Raw genomic sequence first — 21,416 nt, 5'->3', positions numbered from 1 at the left:
TGCTCACCTCCACTGGCAGGATGTCCACAAACAGGCAGATGAACCAGCGGGACACCAGCAGGGTCCACAGCACACCGTGTCCCTCCATCAGGGCTGCCACTGCCGGCAGCTTCAGCCTCACCAGCTCCGCAAGGACCTCCTGGTCTGTCTTCAGGCCTAGCATCTCAGGGCTGTAGTAATCTGCCACACACGGGGGAGAAGAGAAACCAGAAAGTTCAGGTCATGCTTGGCAAGCTGTCGGGGCCCCAAAGGCCTTGTCCCCCTCTAAGCTGGAAGTGGAGACAGGGCTCTCCCCAGGAGGGTCCTTCCCAGGAGGGAAGGACCAGAGTCCAGGAGCAACTATGAATGATTTCCAAAATAAGGCCCCAGGACAGACACGGGCACCAGGAGGCCAGATGCCACCCACTCTGGACCCACTGAGCATCAGTTAAAATACGCAGGCAGGAAGCAGGGACTGAAAAAGATGTTTGCACACCCGGGTGTTCACAGCAGTGCTGTTCACAACTAAAAGGTGTCCATCAACAGACAAACGAAGACAAAGATGTCCATATGATGAACTATCACCCAGCAGTAAGACGAAAGGGCTTCTAACACAGGCCACAACAGGCCACCGTCCTCGAGACACTGCGCTCAATGGAATGAGCCTGTCCAGAAAAGACACACCACATGGCACCTCGTCTAAGAGGTCCCTAAGTCATCCCTCAGAGCCAGACAGGCCGGGTGGTGGGGAAGGAAGTCAGGTGGAAGGTGACACTGCACGGCAGCGAGGGCAGAGGGCAGGCGGGAGCAGCTGCCGCTGCACAGTATTCAGAGTCAGCCTGGTAGGAAGAGGTTTTATCCAAAGCTGGCTCTGAAGAGAGACAGAAGAAACTTAATGGTGTCACAAGTCCCATCTTCAAAACCCCTGAAAGTGAGCAGGACTTTACAGGAGACCAGGTGGAGAGGTGAGGCCACTGGCAGGAAACGTGCAGGCGCCAGGCCTGTGCCGGACAGGCCCTCGCAGGGCCGCTCCACTCCCAGCCTCTGCAGCTTGTGCTTCCCTCTCAGCAGGAGAATCAAGGCCCTTGATTAGAGGGCCCCCAAACTCGGTGTCTCACTAACGCCAAAGTGAGCACTGAGAAATGGTTAAGACGGTGAATTCATGCCATGTGTTTTACCCCAATAAAAATAAGATTCACCCTCAAACACTTCTAATAGCATTTCTGTCTTCCTTTTGAATAGACATTTGTCTTACCAAAGACCTTCTGGGTTTCCTACTCGATTCTGAATGTTAACATGATGTGCTGAAGTGTGTCAGTGCTTGATTTGTGTTCCAGAAGAACGCAGCAGGCCACCCTCCTGCCGTCACAAAGCAGCAGCTGTGGCAGAGCCCGTGTGCCCAGCACAGGATCCCCACCTGCCACAGGATCCCCACCCCACAGGCGGGGGTGCAGTCATCACAGATGCCGGCACGTGACTGAGTCTCGGGGTGAGCAAACAATGCAGGGTGTCCAAAATGGAAGTTCCTGATAATTTCAAGAAATGCCAGGGGTTCTCAAAACCCCTTCTTATCTTGATATTACACGCGTCTCTTCAAAGTGAGAGCTGCTTGCTGTCTTTGCCTTCATACCCGAGAGCATGCTGTTTAGCTGGAAGAGAGCCACAGCGACCCCAAATCTGTCAGCAGACTGGAGAGGGCTGAGCGGAGCAGCAAGCAAGAGGCGATTTGCAAGGTGCAGTGTGACCTTGGCCCCAGTACAGAGAGGCTTAGGACAGCTTCCATAAATAGAGGCGCTAAACATAATAGGGGCTGAGCAGGGTCTCCAAGGGCAGGATTAAGTCAAGTCCACAGCACCTTCCTTCCCTGAGTGTGGAGGGCTGGCAGCAGGCGCTGCACCCAGCAGGCACAAGTGGGCCTGGATTCCAGCACCCCCAGGGCCCCAAGGCCTGAGGTCACACTGGAGGGGCCACACGGACAGCAGCACAGCATCTCCAGTGGCTGTGACCATGGCCTTCATGCTGGACTCGTCCCCCGCGTCTCATCCATGAGAAGCTTGTGTGAGGGCCGTGATCAGCTCCCACACACACGTGGGGTCTCCACCTGGTGCTCAGTTGGAAAAAGGACGAGAGGCAGAGTCAAACAGACCCAGAAGCACCTCTGTGGGCTATCTGCGGGGGGCCGAGGAGGCAGAGAGGTGCCTGGCCTTTGTGGTAAGCCACCTATGGCTGAGCCAGCCCCAAGGGACCTAAAGGAAACAGAACATTTAAGAACCATTAAGACCACCCAATTGCTAACCACCCAATGGCATAAAACGGGCCACAAAAACAGGCAACGCAGGTCACCTCAATTCCAGGGCAAGCCACACTGGCACGCAGGTGTACCCACCAGACCAGCCTTGGGCACTGGCAGTGTTGGGCACGTGGTGGGGACACTGCATCGTGTGGGGTGGCCCAGCCCACCACGCTGACATGCCTGTGCTGGAGTCCATGCCACCTGGCTGGTCTCCTTGTCTGCAGGTGAGGGCTGGGGAAGCGCTGTGCCATCCTGACCTCCCGTGACCCCAGCTGCTGGGGCAACGTGGCACACGTGCTGAGAGCCACTCAGGAGACCCAGGTCCCGCCTGCGCGGCTGGCTAAGGGACCTGAGTGGGACAGCAGGTCCTCAAGGACCAGCCAGGAGGCCTGTGCCTCCCCACAGTGAGGCGGGAGTGTCTCCACCTGTGGGGCAGGAATGAGAGACCAGGAGACAGGCCCAGCTGCGGCACGCTGGGACACAGGAAGCAGGTGGCTTCCCAGGCAGGGCGCATCACCGTCAGGCAGCCTCGCCTCCGTCAGCGCAGGAGCCCCGCCAGGACTGACGCCCAGGGCCACACCCCACTTGCCCGCACCCCGAAACCCAGTGCACACGGCCAATCCCATTCACGGACACCCAGAACCCAGGGCCCAGTCTAGGGGCCTCAAACCACCCACTCCCCACCCCTCAGGAACAGGACCCAGGAGCCTTCCTCCCCCAAAACCAGGGACGGAGGGAGGACGGGAATGAACGCAGCCCTGAGGGCACTGCGCTGGACGAGGGCCTCCCACGTGGCACACCCAACCCTGGCGCCACCGGCAGGGTCTCCGGGCACCACTCTGCGCAGCCTGGGACAAAGGGAAGGCGGGCACGGTGTGTCCACCAGGGTGCAGCAGCTGCCACTGGACTGGGTGGCTGTGACCTCAGGGCCACGGGACCAGCAGCTGCCCTTCCACGCTCAGGAGCCTCTCCCTGCAGGACAGACTGCCCTCAGCCGCACTGCCACTAGCAACCTCGTGGCAACCTTGGTGCCCAGCCTATGCCCAGGGCCACGTCATGGCCTCCTGTCCTCAGGAAAGGCAAGCATGGCAGAGGCTTAAGAGGGAGGCCTCCTTCACCCAGTCTTTCTTACAGGGCACATTCTCAGTCTGCCTTGGCACGGGTCACTGCTGACCTCTGCCCAGCTGATAAACCTTGCCGCAGGCCTGTGTGAGCATCAACGGCAGGCTCAGTACTGCTCATGGTTCGAGGCATGGGGGGTGTCTTCGGGCATGTCCCCAGGGATGAGGGGACACTGCAATATTTTTTAGGTTTACTTAGTTTGTGTGTGGTATTATGGGTTGACCCCCTAGGGCCCTCTACCACTAAGCAACATTCCCAGCCCTTTTAAAATATTTTTTATTTTGAAAAGGGATCTAAGTTGCTGAGGCTGCCCTCAAACTTGCCATCCTCCTGCCTCAAGTTCCCGAGTCACTGGGATTCCAGGTGTGCACCACGTGCCGGCTCACTGTGTCACTCTTAATGGGGCAGTGGAGGATCCTGTGACAGCCTGTTGAGTCTGTTCAGCCTTTCATTCCCCAACAAGAGAACTTTAAAAAGAACTCTCAGCCACACATACTTTAACTCAGCAACTCTGAAAGCTGAGGTAGGAGGATCCCAAGTTCAAGGCCGGCCTCAGCAGCTAAGCAAGACCCTATGCAACTTGGCAAAACTGTGTCAAAATTAAAGAAATAAGCTGGGCGTGGTGGCACACGCCCATAATCCCAGCAACACAGAAAGCTGGGGCAGAAGGATAACGGGTTCAAAGCCTGCCTCAGCAACTTATGGAGGCTCTAAGCAACTTAGTGAGACCCTGTTTCTAATTAAAATACAAAAAAGGGCTGGGGACGTGGCTCAGTGTTTAAGTGCCCCTACGTTCAACTATGGTAACAAAACATTAAAAAAATTAAAATATATATGTAAGTAATTAGCTCGTTAGACAGCAATAAAAATAAACAGATCTTAGAGCAACCAGGCATGGTGGCACATACCTGCAGCCCCGACACAGGAGGCTGAGGCAGGGCCACAAAGTGAGACCCTGCTCTGACAAAGGTGAGCATACAAAAACATTTTTATTTTCTTCTCTCCATATTTTGCTAAGTCCTAAGCCTATTAGTTTAGAAATGACACATTCTTTAGGGCACAACACTAGAATTTAACTGAGGAAAACAAAACATGCAATGGTCCCTCGTCTGCCTGGCAGGGAGATCAAGTCCCAGCTCCTCCTTGGGGAGGGGAAGAGCCCCAGGGTGCCAGGCTCCACTGGAAGGACCTGGCTTGGCATGCTGTGGGATCCTCCCCTCTGAGGCCCAGTGCTAGCCAAAGAGGCCGGAGAGCAGTCGTGTGCGACCTGACTGTTCCATGGTGGCACTGGGACTCAAGCCCCTGGCCCCAAGACGTAGCCTCCGGTGGCATGCTAACTCAGACAGCAGGGGCAGCACTCACCCAGCAAGCACCAAGCTCAGGATGGGCAGCCATGGGGGAAGCCCACCAGCAGAGGAAGGAGTCCTACTCAGCCCTGCTGCAAGCAGCAGGGCACCAGCAGCCCACACCAACCCTGCTCTGCTCCTGGGACTGGAGCTTGGCCTTGCAGAGTGTGCCTGCGTGACCCAGCTCAGCCACCCTGCTGGCTCCAGCTGAGGCATTTCTATGACCAGCAATGAAGGGCCTGCTCCCTGCATTTCAGGGGAAATCAGGTCAAACCAGTTTTTCAGGACATGCAGGCATCAACTCACCATGAGGCCCTCTCCCACCACCAGAGATCCACAGGTGTCATCCCAGAGCCCCACCAGCCTGACTGGCTCCTCTGGAAGACAGAGGACTCCTCTTCCTGCAAGGAAGCCACAAACTGCGTTGTACAGTAGCACCCTGAAGAGGTGGCGAGGCACCAAGGGTTCCCAACTGCTTGTGCACGTGGCTTCCTGCCGATCTGCACAACCAGGAGGAGAGGGACTTGGAACCCTGAACCAGGGCTGAGTGGCAGACGAGGGCAGCCAAGGACTGGCCACAGTGCAGAAGCCCTGGGGTGGGGTGTTGGCAGGTTGCTCAGTCCTCTCCTCCCAGGCTCCTTCTGAAATGCACAGACTGACACCCATTCTCAGGGATGCAGGTGACTACTGCCAGTTTTCAGTGGCTCCACAGTTGGAGGCCTTGCTCAGCACTGGCCTGCCACAGCCCTCACCACCTTCCCCAAGTTCACGGGCAGCCAGGCTTCTGTCTGTGAATGGCCTGTTGGCCATATCCTTCCCCTGACGCTGTCTTCCTCTCAGACCTTTAGGAATTCTTAAGACAATCCAGATCCAGCCCTTGGTTCATCACATGGACCACAGATGCCCTCTCTCCAAGCCCACAGCCGCTTTGCTCATGTCATCTGTCACCAAGACTAGTTTATTTTCACATGATTGAGGTTCTCAGTGTCTTTTACGCTTTCAAGTTGCATTCAAGAGCTTCATCTCACTGCAGCCTCACAAACTGTTCTGTCTTCTCTGAGCTTTAGAGTTGGGCCTTTCACAGTGGAATCTTGAACCCATCTGGAATTGAAATAAGGACCTGATTTTGTTTTCTTCCATGAAGACAGTCAATTGTCACAGAATGTTGTTTTAAATAGTCTTTTTCCCATTGATTGATATGCCTCATCAATGACATTCCAATAGACTGGCAGATGCAGCTACAGACTGGTTGGTCTCTGGCTTTTCAGTGCTGTTCCACGCATGTCCTCACCCATCCCAGACTAATTCCACACCACCTTAATCACTGATCAATCTCCAATCTCCTTCTTTTAACTTTTAACTTTTCTTGGCCTGTCTTGCCCCAGACTCTTTGAAATGATTAAGTCATTCTTGCATTCCTGAAATAAAGTGACTTTATACAAAAAAAAATACTTCACAACCATTTCCAGGTTCCAATTGCTAACTCAGTGAGCACCTTACCAGGGGAGAGTGCACCTGTGCATTAGAGATGATCCCGCGAGACATCACGCGCACACGAGCTTCCTGACGTGAGCTTCCTAACGTGAACTGAGGAGACACTTAAGATCTTCCATTTTCTGCAAGATTTATTTTTAAAAGTTTTATGGTGCTGGGACTCAAACCCAGGGCTTTATGAGTGCTAGGCAAACACTCAACTGCCAATATCCACCTCAGACCAATTTTTTTTTTTTTTTTTTTTGAGATGGGTTCTTGCATGTCACCCAGGCTGGTCTCCAACTCCTGGGCTCAAACGATCCTCCTGCCTCAGCCTCCTGAGTACGTGGGACCACAGATACATGCCACTGTGCCCAGCTAAGATTGATTTTTAAATATAATTAAATAAAACAGGAATTATCTGTTTCTTCAAGGTTTGACAGTAGTAAAAACAAGGAGTGTCCCTGAGGTCGACTTTGTTAGACTGTCCCTCAACGCCCGAGCTGGGCAGATGGGCATGTGTCTGTGCAAACTGTCACGGTCACGATCATCAGGACTGGATTTCCTGGGCTCCTCCAGTGAGAACGTGTCTGTGTGCTCCTCACATAATCAGAAAGAAACCAGGAGGGCAGGACGAGGGCCTTCGGGGAGCAGGACGTGAGGACCAGCAGCGTTTCTGCCGCTCTGCATCTGGAGGGCTCCTGGTGCCAGGAACCACCCCTTTGCTCCCCCTGGCTGACGGTCACCCAGAGTCCCGAGTTTGAATCCAGACCCGTCCCGTGGCAGTCTGGTTCACGTGAAGCCGGGCGCGCAGTGACATGGGGATGCAGCTCTGGTCAACGCAGCTGCTGCAAGGAAGCCAGAGCCTGGCCCTTCTCCCTCCGACCCACGTGCTCTCCTGCTCAGGATGGGACCTGCACCAGGACAGGAAGGTGCTCCCAGGCCCCAGAACGGGGTCGACCGTGCCAGGCTGCACGGGGAGGACTGGGCTGACCTGGCCACACCCTCCTCCTCCACCCTGGGCCCGGGCAGCGGTGGCTCCCTCTCCTGTGCTGGCCCTCTGTGCTCTGCCCCCGGCTGCTGCGAGGTGGCCGCACCCCTCAGCCTGCCTGCTCCTCCCCGCAGTCGCTCAAGGGCCCTTCCAGGGAGCACAGGCTGAGGTCCCAGTGCCGCCGCCTCCCCGGGCAGCCCCACGCCCCACGCCTGTGACCGTCTGTGAGAGCAGTGCTGCGCTGTCCAGCGCAGGACCGACCTGGGCCGGAGTGAGACGTGTGGGCGGTGCACCAGGCGCCTGGACGGCCCCTCGGGCCGGAGAGGCAGCAGCTGCAGCGCCAAGGCCCTCGGGCCTCATGCCCTTGTCCCTGGTCGGGCACGGGGTGCTCTTCCCAGCTCCTGCGTCAGGCTGGGGCAAGGCAGGAAGTCAGCTGCCCCAAGCCTCTGTCTCCTCTCCACCCAAAGTGACCTCGCACTGCAGCCCACAGTCTGCACTATGCTTTGCTAAATTTGGTAGCTGTTCTTATTTACTAGTGAGTTAAAAAGCATAAAGATTTAAGAAGAATGATTTCCCCCCAAAGTAGTAATAAGTGATTGCTATCGTGCTGACTAGCACTCACAGTCTCAATGACCAACACGCAGGGAAGCCAGGCTAGCCCCCAGCAGCCTTCGCGATCCACGGACTCCCCGGGGAAGGACCACCAGAGGAAGAGCTGAGCCAAACCCATGGCCAGAGCCACGCCCTGCTCTGCCAGAGACCACAGACACCCCCATGCCCACCAGTGCCCGCATCCAGGCCGGGACCCCGAGGGAGACAACTGTGAGTTCACTAGGGCTGGAGGGTCAGCCAGATGGCCTGGCTAACCCTGAGGCACGGCACGAAGGCACAGCAGGGGCTCCGACATACCAGGCAGTATCCTTCCAACAAGAGCGTCCAGGAGCCAAAAAGACTCTTCCTCATTCTTTGTTATGAGAATCAGATATCCTGCTATGAAGTTCATTCCCTGAAATGAGAAAGAAAGAGAAGCAAAACTCATACTGAGGTCTTCATGTTCTCTTTTGTTTTTTGTGGTACCAAGGATTGAACCCGGGGCCCTCCCTTCACTCAGCTGTAGCCCAGGACCTTTTTATTTTTTGAGACTGGGTTTTGCTGAGTTGCCAGGCTGGCCTTAAACTTGCAATCCCCCTGCCCCAGCCCCCCAAGTCACTGGGATTGCAGGTGTGGCCACCACAACTGGTCCCACTGAGTCTTAAACTGCCTTGCAATCAGTACTTGTTTGCTGCCACTAGGTTCCCGGTTCTCCTCCCTTCCCTAAAACTGGCATGAGTCTAGAACATCTTTTGGTAGAATTTTAGAGAAACCAAGTGTCTGCCAGTAGTATTGTTTATTCAACCTCCATAAAAATAAGAAAAAGGTAACAGTTAAAAACCCCTGAACAAGGCATGGAGCACTGAAGACCACGCTCTGGGGACGGCATGGGTCAGCCCACCAGCCCTGGCTCCCAGGGGCTGTCTGACCACTTGCTTGACATGGTGCTCTCCATGCAAGGTGAAGCGACACCAGGGGCTGTAATCGTACAAAGTGAGGGTCACGGCCTGACCACGGAGCTGTGGGAATTGTAAGAGATTCGCAGCACGCGTTCCAAAGGGCATGTGGGAAACATCGAGTCTACAGCCCTCTGAGTGGGGCGCTCCTGATGCTGGGGACCGAGCTGCCTAGTAGTGTCCCTGCCAGGGGACCGGGCCTTGCACAGGAGATGGTGAGAGTGGTACAACGCAGGTGAGGCTGCAGGAGCGTGAGGCTGGTGAGGCCAGGGCCTTGGTCTGCACGTGCCGCCGAGGGCTTGCCGAGCCGATGCTGGCTGCACACCCCAGGGCCGCACCTCCAGTCACACAGCAGAACTCAGAACGCCACTCAAAAGCCAGAAGCAACTGCACAGAGACCCCGACATCAAGGCTGGGAAGCAGAGGCCAGCCAGAGTCGGGGACAACATGAACTGGGACTGGGCACAACCACGCGGAAGACCATGCTGACATGGCAGCACCCATGGGCGGCCACCTTGGGGGATCAACCAGAACCAGATCACACGTGCGGTCCACCACCCCACCGAGAACCAGGATCACACGAGTGGTCCACCACCCCACCGAGAACCAGGATCACACGTGTGGCCCACCACCCCACCGAGAACCAGGATCACGAGAGTGGCCCACCACCCCACCGAGAACCAGGATCACGCGAGTGGCCCACCACCCCACCGAGAACCAGGATCACGCGTGTGGTCCACCACCCCACCGAGAACACGGGGAGGGGCCTCAGAGTGAGGCGTGCTAGAGGCCAGGTGGTGGCAGTTGCTGCTGGCGTAGGTGAGGGTCTAATAGGGTTAAGACCCTTACGGAAGGGGAACATGGGCACTGAGCACACTAAGCAGGCAGAGCGTCTTGGGACGATGCGCCAGAGATCGGGGTGCTACATCTACAAGCCCAGGAACACCAAAGATGCCAGCACGGCCAGGAGCTGGGGGAGCTGGGACAGGCCCCTCACGGCCTGCGGGGCCTCCAGCCCCAGCACACCTGATCCCAGGAGAATGGACTTGTGATGGCTCCGTCAGGCAGCGCGTGCCTGGAGACCCCCGTGTGCAGCCCGGCCCGCAGAGCTCCGGCATCACGTTGAAACTGTGCATGTGTTTGAAAGCAAGGCTATTTTTTCAAAAGCCAAAAGAACAGAAAGTAGATGATCTAAAGGCGTTCTGCTTCAGCTCCTTTGAGCCACAGTCGGTTCCTCAACAGAGGGCAGCAACAGCAACAGGCCAAGAATGGAGGGGCATCTGCGTCAGTGCTCTGCACACACCACAGCGTCCAGCAGCGCAGTCTGCAGGCCTGTGTCCACCCAGGGACGACCACAACGCCATCCTCCCGTCCGCTTTCTCTGTCCTCTCTGCCCACGCCACTGCCCTGGAACCCCTTGCTTGCCCAAGTGCAAGGGAGGGCTCTGCAGTGGGAATGGCGCTGCCAGACCTGCTCCCTCAACCAGGCCCTCGGGCTCCCTGGCACTGACTGGGCCTCTGGAGCCACTGCCCCGGACAGGGAATCAAAATCGCCAGGCCACGGACACACTGCCCTCTAAGGAAGCCTCTGGCCAGCCTCAGCCACGAGAAGCATGTGAAGCTTGTGGCCCCCGCTCAGGAAGAGCTGCTTCCCACCCTACGGCAGTCCTGGGCTACAGCTGGTAGCCCAGGGTGGCACATGCTGGCCCTTGGGAGCCTAGTACGCGTGCTCTCCTGGCAACTGGGAGGCAGCCCCGCTGCAACTGCAGCCAAGCTCCCGGCGCTGAGACCAGCGGCGCACAGAGGCCCTGACACGCCGCCAGCCTGGGTTCTCACTTGGGCTGCCCCCACTTTCCAGGTCGCGAGCAAGCGCCCATTAGACCTGCCCCCAGACAGATGGGGAGATGGTCTTCCCACAGTCCCTGCTAGTTCACCAAAGCAAATCCAAACAGCACCAAAATCCACAGGTGGGGTCTCCCATTAGATTGGGCTTCCAGAAGTAACCCTGAAGGAACGCACCCCACAAGGCCTGCGAGAGGCGACTCAGGTCCTGCTGACTCGGTGCCGCCCTCCTGCCCCCTGCCCTCACCCTGTCCACACTCCAACGCCAGGTGCAGAGCAGACGCTCTGCTGCTTTCTCAGAACCGCTGCAGGCCACAGCCTCCGGGAGGCGTGTGACTCAGGAGCTCGTGGACCTGGACAGCGCTGTGAGCTCCAGGGTGCCTGGGGCTCCCTCCCAGTGACCTCGTGCTGGCGCAAGGGCCTGGAGGCTCACCTGGCAGTACCCCACGCCTCGGTTGTGTGTCCCATACGCCAGCAGCACGTTGTACAAGGTCTTCTGCAGGCAGGGCTCGGCTGTCTTCCGAAACCGCACGTTGTCAGGGAAGGTCCGGTTCAGATCTGCAGGGAAATTCACCAGAGAGGTCACCACCCAAGCTCTGCATCCGCCCGCACAGTGGGACTCCTCTAGGACCTCAGGAGTGGCCACAGCCCGGTCGCCTCTTGAACTGACCCAGGAAAGGTCAGCACAGTCCAGGTGACAGGCACACTGTGTCAGGAAGAAAGGGGTGTTCGTGGATTCTGGGGACACAGGCAATGGGTTCCGACCGTCCTTCCTCTCAGGTTCAGAGATGGCACAGCAGCTATCCAGAGCCACAGCCCTCAGTGGCCCACCTCCACACTGGCCCTGCCAGCACAGCCCACCTCACCTGGGTCCCAGGTCCCCCAGGAAGAGCCCTCCCCCCAGGGCAGGGTGACCTGGGGAGCTTCCCAGTTCTGGAGACAAGCACACAGCAAGGGAGAGAGACTCACCCAGAAAGAAGCAGACACGGCTGAGCCCAGGCAACAAGTCAACTGGCACTGCTGCTTTTGAATGAGGTGGCTCCCTGCTGGCTCTGCCTGATTCCAGGCCCATGCCCCTGCTCAACATCCCCACCCAGGCCCCAGACAGACCTTTCTGGAATTGTCAACATTCAGATAAACGGAACTGGTCAGGGGAAAGACTAGAGAGACGGCCGTGGACTCTCCTTCAGGGTCCCTGGTGGGAGAAGCTGCTCCTTCTCTGAGGTCGTTCCATGGGGAAGGAAAAGGCCCAAGAGGACAGACGCACTCACCATGCGACCCCTGTGAACCGGCTTGTCCAGATGCCTCCAAGTTAGACACAGAGCCCCCACCCACCCAGCAGGCCTGCTTCCAGAAGTAGGGACCCAAGGCAGGGACTCCAGCAGACACCCACGTCCTCACACATTGCACACGAGAGCCAGGCGGGAGCTGCCAAGTGTCCACTGTAGCCCCAAGAGTGAACTAAAGGTGGTGCCCACATACCGGTAGGCCACTGCAGCCTCGACCACTGCTCACGGCCACTGCTCAGGGACGGACACCCACTGGGATTCCTCCAGTGAGGACCCTCAGGAGCCAGCCAGAGACAGCAGAGTGGGCCTGTGGGGCCCGGGGCAGGCGAGTGCCCAATGAGGACAGTCTTTGGCAATATAAAACAGTAACTCTTATGTTCTGCCTTTACTACAATAAAACAAAAAGATGCATCCAAAAACCATGTTCAACAGAAACTTTAAAGTCATTTCTGAAGCAAACGGCAGTACTCCATTTGCTTGGCTGCGCGCAGCCTCTGAGAGTGCCCCTCCCGCCTCCGTCTGCCCCTCCGCCCTGCCGAGGGAGGTGCCTGGGCCGTGCTTCTGCTCTGAGGCCTCTGAGCACCACTCCGAGACAGGGCGCCTCTGGCTCCCACACCACCACCCAGCCACGCCTGCTCCCCTGGCAGGAGCCGTGGGGACACTGCAGCCAGGAGGGGAGTGCGGAGCCCCGCACTTCAGGGCCAGCCCACTCCCTCCACCTCTGGTCTTGGAAATGAGTGGGTTTGTTCAGAAGTCGTGTTGGGTCTGCATCTATTTTTCCCAAAAGCTTCAGAAGTGGGAAGGAGATCTGTTTCCTAGACATCTCCTGTTCGACGGAGGCCAAACCTCCCTCCGCACTTTGAATTTCTGAGGGCTCAGTGAGCCCAGGGCTCACTAAAGACTCTGAGGACCGGAAGCACAGGCGCTGCCGCCAGCACGCGGACACTGGGAGTGGCTGGAGAGTGGCTCCCGGGCACACACACTCACAGGGTTGCAGGGCGCTGCTGGCTGCCCCCTCTCCTGAGAGGAGAGGTGCTCCCATATTTCCTGGATGGGTTAAAAACACTGTTCTCCCCATGAATGCTTCAGCATATTTTCCCTCCAAAATGTGATCTCAAATTACAGCGGGCCGACGCGTCTTGGCCCACACAGCGTTCTCCAGGGGCCCGGGGACAGCAGCACGGGCCGCACTTCTGCCCCTGCCCGGTGGCCGTCCACGACCCGCCACACGCAGGCTTGGCTCCCACCTGTCCTGATGGCCTCCTCCAGGCAGGAACTCCTCTCACCCTGGAGCAGTCGGTGGTAGTAGCCAGGGTTCTTGTCCATCTGGGCCTGGGCTCCACTCACTGCCATCCAGACACGGGCCCGGTGCTCCAGCGGGATCCCTTTCCGGACGTAGCGTTTCACTGAAACCAAGAGGACGGACAGTGCCCGTGAGTCAGAACCAGGAGGGCTGAGCATGCCCCTCACGGTCACTGCAGCCCTCAGCTCACACGCGTGCCCTCCGAAGACCATGAGAGGGTCCAAGACCTGGAGGGCCTCCCCCAAGCCCACACACGCTCTGCAGAATCCTCCACAGCAGACGTTCCCCAGAGCCGCCCACACGGCTGCTGCTCTGTCAGGCCACGGACAGGACAGGCGGGGGCCTCAGGCTCCCCGGACCCTCCTTTCTGCCCGCCCTGCAAACTCTGTGCCAGGCGCCTAGACGTGGAGACGGGCCTTGCCGAAGGCTCCTGCTCTGGGGAGACGCGTCCTCAGCAGCCACAGTGCCCTCTGTGCCAGCGTGAGCTCAGATAGAGGCACACAGAGGGCTCCCCAGTGCACACACAGTCAGGAGGAGAAGGCCCTCTGCAGGAGGGGGCAGGCAGGTGCTGACCCTCTGCTGGTCCTGCACCTGCAGGCAGGCTGGCAGGGGCCACAGCACAACTTCAGGCGGCACAGCCCCAGAGGACCCCTGGCCCGGGCTCAGGTGCTGACCCTGACCTGAAGGTGGGGAAGCAGGGGGACCGAATCAGGGGCAGCACCCACGTACAGTGCAACTGGGCTGCAGGGCATTTGCCAGCGGGGCTGCGGGGAGTGCCGGCCAATAGAGGAGCTGAGGCGTCCTGCCACGAGCAGACAGGACAGCTCAGTGGGGCCACGGCTTTGGTGCAGGTGCTTTGTCCCTGTTCAGTCATTAATCTGTATATTGAGCCTGACATCTTATGGTTTTATGTTCATTGAACATAAATAAAAGAAAAAACAATTTTTTTTACAGTGCTGGTAATCAAACCCAGGTCTCACGCATGAGTCTCATTACTGAATCACATCCCCAGCCAGTAATTAGTAATTTTCTAAAGACCACAGAAACAGACAGGACCAGAAGCAAAGAGCCAGTGAGCCACCTCAGATAACTGACACCAAGTGAGACTGACATGCGGACCACTTAGACCAGGTGCCCCTCTATGCTTCCTGACATCAGCCTGCCGAACAGCGAGTCTTCAAAGCTTTGCTGTGCTCCTTTGACACTGAACTGTGAATACACTGTTCTAAGTGATCACACTCAGGCAGTGCCCCGTCTATGTGTCCGCTGCCCCCGAGGCCATATGTTAAAGGTTCTGTCCCAGGGCACACTTCTTGGAGGAGCAACCTTTAAGAGTGGAGCCTCCTGGGCGGTTCCTGGGTCACTGGGAGTTCTGCCGGGCAGGTACATCCCTTCCTCTGCTCTTCTGCTTCTTGGCCTTAGGGTGGGGTGAGCAGTCTAGTCAGCCATGCGCATCTGCCATGACGCCTGCCTCACCAAGGCTCAGAGCAGTGGGGCCAACCAAGCATGACTAGAGCCTCCGACACTGTGAGCCAAGAGAGACCTCAGCTGACCGAACAGGACAGAGAAGTAAAAAGTCATGCACTCAGTGAAATTCCACAAGGTAGCACAAGCCCTAAGAAGGACCTCACAGGCTCCAACAGGAAAGCCACTAGTAACAAACCTTGCTAACACAAGTTTCAGGGACCCCACAGTTATGGGTATCTGGGCCTGGCCACCTTGCAGCAGGACTAGAAGGACAAAGCCCGCTGGACCTCCCAATCCAGATCCTCAGCCACTGCTGACAAGAGCTATGGGCAGCCAGGAAGTTTCAGGGCAGGAAAGGACAGACAGGAGCACCACCCACAGGGGCCAAAAAACCTGGGGAAATCCTCTTTGCAGCTTAGGAGTGTCCTTGAGGATCCTGCTCTGGCAAGATCACCTCAGTCCGCTCGTCTGATCACTGTATGTGGGAATACTGAAAGCATGAGCTTGGTTCTGTTTAAAATTCTAGCAGACACAAATAATTCCACCTGACCTTCCCTCCAAATCAGTAGGATCTGTACTGAAGTTGGGCTGCAGGTCTCATGACCCCTCAGGGCACTGTGACCAGAGGGCTCTGAACATTTGCATCACTCTGTGCAGAACTGCACCAGGAGGGGTCAGTTCCAACATGGGCAGGGGCCATTCTAACTAGAGGAACTTTTGCCAAAAGGAAAGGAAAGTGCAAAGCAGGGTCATCTCTGCAAACCAACAGCAAACAACCAGAAAGCAAAAAATGTGAAGGAGTCACTTACAGTAACACCAAAAAGTAACAGGAAAGGGGACAAACCAGAGGAAACACTTGCAGGGTATGGAGGCTGAACGCTGCAAGAGGAGCCGGCAGAGCCGAGCAATGCAGACACACCTCGCTCACAGACTGGGAGACCGACAGAGAGGCCCCTTCTCCCCAGATCCATCTACAGGATCCTAATCACAGTGCCCACCAAGGGCACAGGAAATACACCTTGAGGGTAACAACAAGCCTCACTCGAAAAGCAGAAAGACCCAAAACGGGCTTGAGACTGAAGTTGGAAGAGTCAGATGATCTGATTTTAAAGCTGACCATAAAACTACGGTACGGACAACAAGGTACAGGTGAAAGGCCACACGAGTGGATAGGTGGAGCACAGGAAAGAATCCAGGACAGGCTCACTAGACAGAATCAAGTGTTTTTTGGCAAAGTTGCAAAAGAAACTCAATTGCAAACAGAAAAATCTATCCAAAAGAACCAATAGCTAAAAAAACATAAAATGGTAACAAGAACATGTAGCCACTTGAATGTTCCTGGGTTTTTGGTGGGAATGCAAAATTGTACAGCCACTTTGGAAAAAGAGTTTACAATTTCTTTTTCCTTTTTTGTGTGTGGGGAGCGGAGACTGGATCCAGTACCTTGCACGTGCTGAGAAATGCAACTTCTTGCAAGTCAAACATCACGACCCAGCAATTCCAGTCCTAAGTGTTTTCCAAGAGAGACAAAAGCTCAGTTCATAACGAAGCACGTGAATGCGTACAGGGTTGACTAGGCACGTCCCAAATATCAAGTGATGGACAGAGAAATCCATAAAGCGGATCACTCCTCAGCAATGGAAGGGAATGAGCTACTGGTACACAGGATCGTAGATGAGTCTCAGAAACATCGTGTTGGAACTAGACTCGAAAGGCTGCGCACAGCCTGTCTACAGCGGAGAGCAGATGGCGGCGGCCTGTGAATGAGTTCTGCAAAGAAGGGGGATGTTTTCCCCCAGTACCAGGGATTAGACCCAGGGGTTTGCACCCACTGAGCCACATTCCTGGCCCTTTTAATTTTTTGAGAAAAGGCCTTGCCAAGTCGCTGAGGCTAGCTTTGAACTCATGATCCTCCTGCCTCAGCCCTCTCTGGGATGACAGCCCTACGCCATCACACCCAGCAAGAAACAGTTTTGAAGGTGATAGAACGGTTTTGAATCTTCACTGTGGTGAGGACTAGGTCTAAACTCACAGAAATATGCACAGACAAAAATAAGTCTCACTGTAAATTTAAAAAATAATTAGGCAATATAGTTTTGTTTTTAAGAAAGGGCAAAATGGTTACACACGCCAACTTTGATGTAAGACACCTGCTCTGGCCAGGTGCAGTGATGCACACCTGTCATCCCAGTGACTTGGAAAGCTGAGGTAAGAGGACTACGATTTCTAGGCCAGCCTGGGAGACTCAGAGAGATCCTGCCTCAAGAAATATAAAGTGTCAGGATGTGGTGTAGTGGGAAGATGCTCTGGGTCCTAGCCCCAGAACAAAACAGAGACACCTGCTCTGCTGACACGCAGCTGCAAGACCTGGCAGACCTCCCAGTCTCAGGTGCACAGGGAGACAGCCACCTGGTGCCGGGGCAGGGCAGGGGTGCCATGGGGCCCAGCCCGTGGCAGAAGTAGCAGCTACACTTTCAGGTTACAAAGAACAGAGTTTTCTGCTACTTTCTGACAAGTTTGCTGTCTGAACCTACACTGTTTCTTTATCAGGGAAGGTTTCCTGCCCTCCCAGACTGACCCCTCCCAAGGGCAGGGCCTGCCCACAGATGTATCCCAGAGAATAAGCTTCCATCTGTCTGCCCTGACAAAGTAAGAAAAGTCTCATACTTTTGGCATTTGTCTTTGAAAATGCTACTGTAACTTAATTTTAATTTAGGTGTGTTAACATCTTAAGCAACTCAGAAGGATATCTGCAAGAAGTCCTTGTTACACCCAGACAGAAAATGAAACAGGAAAGCAGGACCTTGGTGCGGAGCTGTCTTTCTAGGCTACGGGAGCAGCAGGCTATAAGGCTGCTGGCAGACATGATGGGGAAAGAAACTACTGTGTTCACTGCACCCACAACTGGCATGCAGAGGAATGAGTTTCGCTGTGTTCTCAAGACAGCTGAAGGCCAAGATCTGCAGGTGATGTGCTACCGGGCACATCAAAGCTGGATGGCACTGCTGCACAAAGTGACAAACCCCCGAGGGAGGGAGATGTCACTTGGGCCCGAGGCTGAGCACCATGGCCACACCCTCACGCCTGGGCCCTGCCATATCTTCTCTGGGGACACTGCCACCCGACTGCCCCAACCCAGAACATCTGGCAGGAAAACCTGGGTCCCAGGAGTAACGTGTCCTCTCCTGTTTTAGGCCTCACAATCCACCTGGAGTTCTGCCTGCACCAAGGGCCCCTTTGTCCACAGTGAGGGACCCAGAAACTACACCTTGTGCCAGCAAGGACCCAAGGGTGCAGACTCCTGAGCCCCCACCAGACTAAGCAGGTCCCCATTTCCTGCCAGAACCTCAGGCTGATGATGCCCTGTGGCTCCCACCCTCAGGCTGAGGATCGCTGGGCCACAGACTGATCTCCCCAACCTGCCAACATTCCTTATGCTTGTTATCATAATCTGTCTCATTACATCACTAAAGAAATATTAGCAGGAAAAGGTTATTTCAATAAAAACTATGTCAAATTTTTAGAAAGAGTTGAGATGGTGCTCAAAAAAAGCAAAGCAAAACAAAAACTGCTGGATCAGGTAAGATAACGGTAGAAGTGGGGAGCGAGGCTCTGGAGTGTGTTCTGCACTCAGATGGCTTCCAAATGCCTCTTATTTCTGCTCCACCGAGACCCTCCCCACATGGGAAGATGGCAGACTGGGGCAGGCACGGCTTCCCTGAGAAGATGATGCAGACCCACCAGTCAAAGGACAGCAGCACGGGATCACAAATGAACGCCGACGGGAGGAATGTGCCGATTCACATGAGATTTCAAGGTGTGTGTCCTTGACACCCTTCAGGGACTCTCCGCTCTACCTGGGCCCCTACTCTGCAACCCGCTGCAGAGCCCGAAGCCGCTGGGTGTGAGCCGGTGTGCTGGCACCTGCTCCTGGGGGATACCTGGGCAGTCCCTAGTGGTCACCTCTGCAGGAGGCTGGGGCCTGGGGCAGGCAATAAGCAACTTCATTTTCCAACCTCTACTGTGACTGAAATGTTTGCCGTGTGCATAATTTTTTGTTTTTAAGTATATGCACGCGCGCGCGTGCACACACACACACATTTTACCTGTATATATTATACATGGTGCAAATATGACTGTATACAATCAAGTAGTTTTTTAAGTTAAAAGATGAGGCAACTTTTAAGAATAAATCCAAAGGAAGAAAAGCAGAAGTACATGCTCGCTGGAGCAAACAGGTGTTCGGCCTGGGACGGCAGTACATAAGCACCTGCAGCACACACGCAGGGCCTCACCTCAGCCTGTGGAGCCCACCAGCGGAACCTGAGCCCCTTCCGCTCTGCTCTGTAGGCTACACTGTCAGTGTTGAGCCTGGGGCACCTTCGCCCACCCTCACAGCAATGGCCTGGCCTGGGAGGGAGGGCAGGGGCAAGAAGCCCAGGGGCTGGAGCAGGTGACCAGCCTCCCCTGTCCTCTCTCTTTCAACCCAGCACATTTCTGAGCACGGCCTGGGCACCACCCTGGCCCTGCTCACTAACACCTTTAAAACCCTTCAAGCGCTAGGTGCTTCTGTCTGCTCACTGTCCACTGGGTACTCCAGTCCCACCCGCCAGTGCAGGCAGTGCAGGGTCCTGGGCTTCATCCCTTCTGTCCCTCACACCTCTAACCTTTGGCTGACCCAGCTCTGTCCCCTGAAGCCTGGCCTTCACTGGCCCCTCTCAGGAGGTGGCTCCCAAGCCCCCAGGCACTGCAGCGCTAGTGGGCTGGTGGTCTCTCTGTGGCCTCCTTCTGGTAAACTCTTCCTTGCCCACTTAACAAACACCAAAGTCCCCTTCCTGGCCATACCACTTTCCAGGGTGGTCGGGCTCAGCACGGACACCAAAGATCACTATGGGTGGGCTTGGACGAAACGCTGGGGTCTGGAGGGAGCCCACTCACTGGACTTCCCTTCCTGTGGGGAAGGCAAGCATTCCACCAGAAGGGGCAAAGGAGAGCTGCCCCGTCTGGTCCTGAAGGTAGGAGACCTGCTTTGTTTCCAGGTGCTGCGCCTTGTCTGGAGAGGCCACCTCCCTCCAAGCCTGCCAGGCGGCTCCTGGGGAAGGAGCTGGACTTTGCCCATCCGGGGAAGAGGGCGGTGGTGCGGTCCTCGCGGCTCCCTCACCTGTGCTGCTTTTCCGGACGCCACGGCCTCCCTTCAGCAGTCTCGACCATTTTATTGCTCTCTTGGTGAGAATTACCAGATATGTGGAAAAGAATTCTTCATAAGCTGCATAATCAAAGTCCTCAGGCCTTTCAAACCCATAGGGATCCACCCTAGACAAAGAAAAACCTGTTTCCCAAACGAAGTTTCCTCGCCCGCGGAGACGGCTGTGTCCAGGCAGCGCGACCGCCCGACTGCCTCCCGCCGGGCCCTCCTCCTTCCGCAACCCCCTCCCGGCCGGACGCCCCCCGCCCGGCACCCCGCGGAACCTCCTCGCTCCCCGACACGCCTCACCGGCTCTCTCCCGGGCCCCCTCCCTGCCTAGTCCGCCTCCCTCCCCGATCCCGCCACACTGCGGGACCCTCCCCGGGGACAGGCGGCGCGGCACCTGGAGCCCACCAAGCTCGGACTCGGCTCCGCCACACACACCTGGGCACCCGGGCCCGCGCCGCCTGCAGGCGCTCGGCGCGCTCCATGCGGGAAGGACCGCCGACCCCACCCGAGCGCGGACCCCAACCCGGGGGAGCCCAACCCAGTGGCTGAGCCCCAGCCAAGTGCGCCCGCAGCCCCGGGGCGCGCGAGTCCTTCCGGCGGGGGCGGGGCCCGGGCGACCGCGGAGCGCCGGGGGAGGGAGGGACAGGGGAGGGGAGGGGAGGGGCAAGGGGGAGGGAGGGGAGGGAGGGGAGGGGCAAGGGAGGGAGGAGAGGGGAGGGGAGGGAGGGGAGAGGAGGGAGGGACAGGGGAGAGGAGGGAGGGACAGGGGAGGGGAGAGAGGGGAGGGGAAGGAGGGGAGGGGCAAGGGGGAGGGAGGGGAGGGAGGGACAGGGGAGGGGAGGGGAGAGGAGGGAGGGGAGGGGAGGGGGTGGAGGCGGGACCAGCGATGGGGAGGAGGAGGAGGGGCTGCGGAGGGCGGAGGGTGCGGAGGGCCCCGCGGGCGCGGACGGCGGTGGTGGGCGGCGCGCCGGCTCCCGCGCCGCTGCGACCTCTCCGCCCGCGGGAAGGTTGGGGGCTACGGGTCCAGTTGGGGTTCTTTGCGCGTCCTTCAGCCTGAACGCCCAGCAGAGCAGACTTCGGCCGCGCGGGCTCCTATTTTGTTCTCGTGAGCAAATCCCGTTTTCATTTGCTCCGTTTCGGGGCCTTGGAAGGCCTGCATCCTGCGCCCGCGAGGGACACCCGTTCGGCCTCCTCGGACCCCGGGGTTGGGACCGGGACCCCGAGCCAGCAGGAGGCGGAGTTCCGCCCGGTGTCCATCCCTGCGTGTGGGCGAGCTGGGCCTGGGGTGGACGCAGCACTGCAGCCCCGCAGCCGCGTGGCGGGAATAGCAGGTGGACCGCGGAAGGAGCGCCCCCGCGCCCCGGCGGCTTCGGCCTCCGCTCGGCGTCCGGGGCAGCGCCTCGTGAGGGTGGGAACTCGGTGCCCTGCGATCTCTTATGCGCCAAGACCCGCGAGGGGACGGCGCCGCCGCGTTGGCCGCCTCTGGACCCGTCGCCAGCATGGCATCCTGGGGTCTCAGCATTTTAGCGGGAGAACCACCGGTGGGTCTCCTTTCGTGGCAGCGGACTGCG

General features: G+C 57.2%; 1 protein-coding gene across 4 annotated transcripts in view; it reads right to left on the bottom strand.

Moving 5' to 3' along the window:
* Grtp1 (growth hormone regulated TBC protein 1) overlaps positions 1–20,475 on the bottom strand; it is a 28,001-nt gene extending 7,526 nt beyond the window's left edge. Inside the window, exons 1-6 of one of the 4 annotated variants that reach the window (XM_047553561.1) lie at positions 20,281–20,475; positions 19,813–19,964; positions 13,129–13,287; positions 11,026–11,150; positions 8,114–8,210; positions 122–180 (exon numbers count right to left, since the gene is read on the bottom strand). In XM_047553561.1, coding sequence (XP_047409517.1) covers positions 122–180; positions 8,114–8,210; positions 11,026–11,150; positions 13,129–13,287; positions 19,813–19,964; positions 20,281–20,327 — 639 coding nt within the window. In that variant the 5' untranslated portion in view covers positions 20,328–20,475. Of the gene's footprint in view, positions 1–7; positions 181–8,113; positions 8,211–11,025; positions 11,151–13,128; positions 13,288–19,812; positions 19,965–20,280 lie in introns of all 4 variants that reach the window. The other 3 variants (XM_047553559.1, XM_047553563.1, XM_047553560.1) reach the window with 3 other exon arrangements.
* Positions 20,476–21,416: the final 941 nt, after the last annotated feature.

Source organism: Sciurus carolinensis, chromosome 5 (genome assembly GCF_902686445.1).
Source record: "Sciurus carolinensis chromosome 5, mSciCar1.2, whole genome shotgun sequence".
Taxonomy (NCBI): domain Eukaryota; kingdom Metazoa; phylum Chordata; class Mammalia; order Rodentia; family Sciuridae; genus Sciurus; species Sciurus carolinensis.
This window is presented reverse-complemented; position numbering and strand designations above follow the sequence as displayed.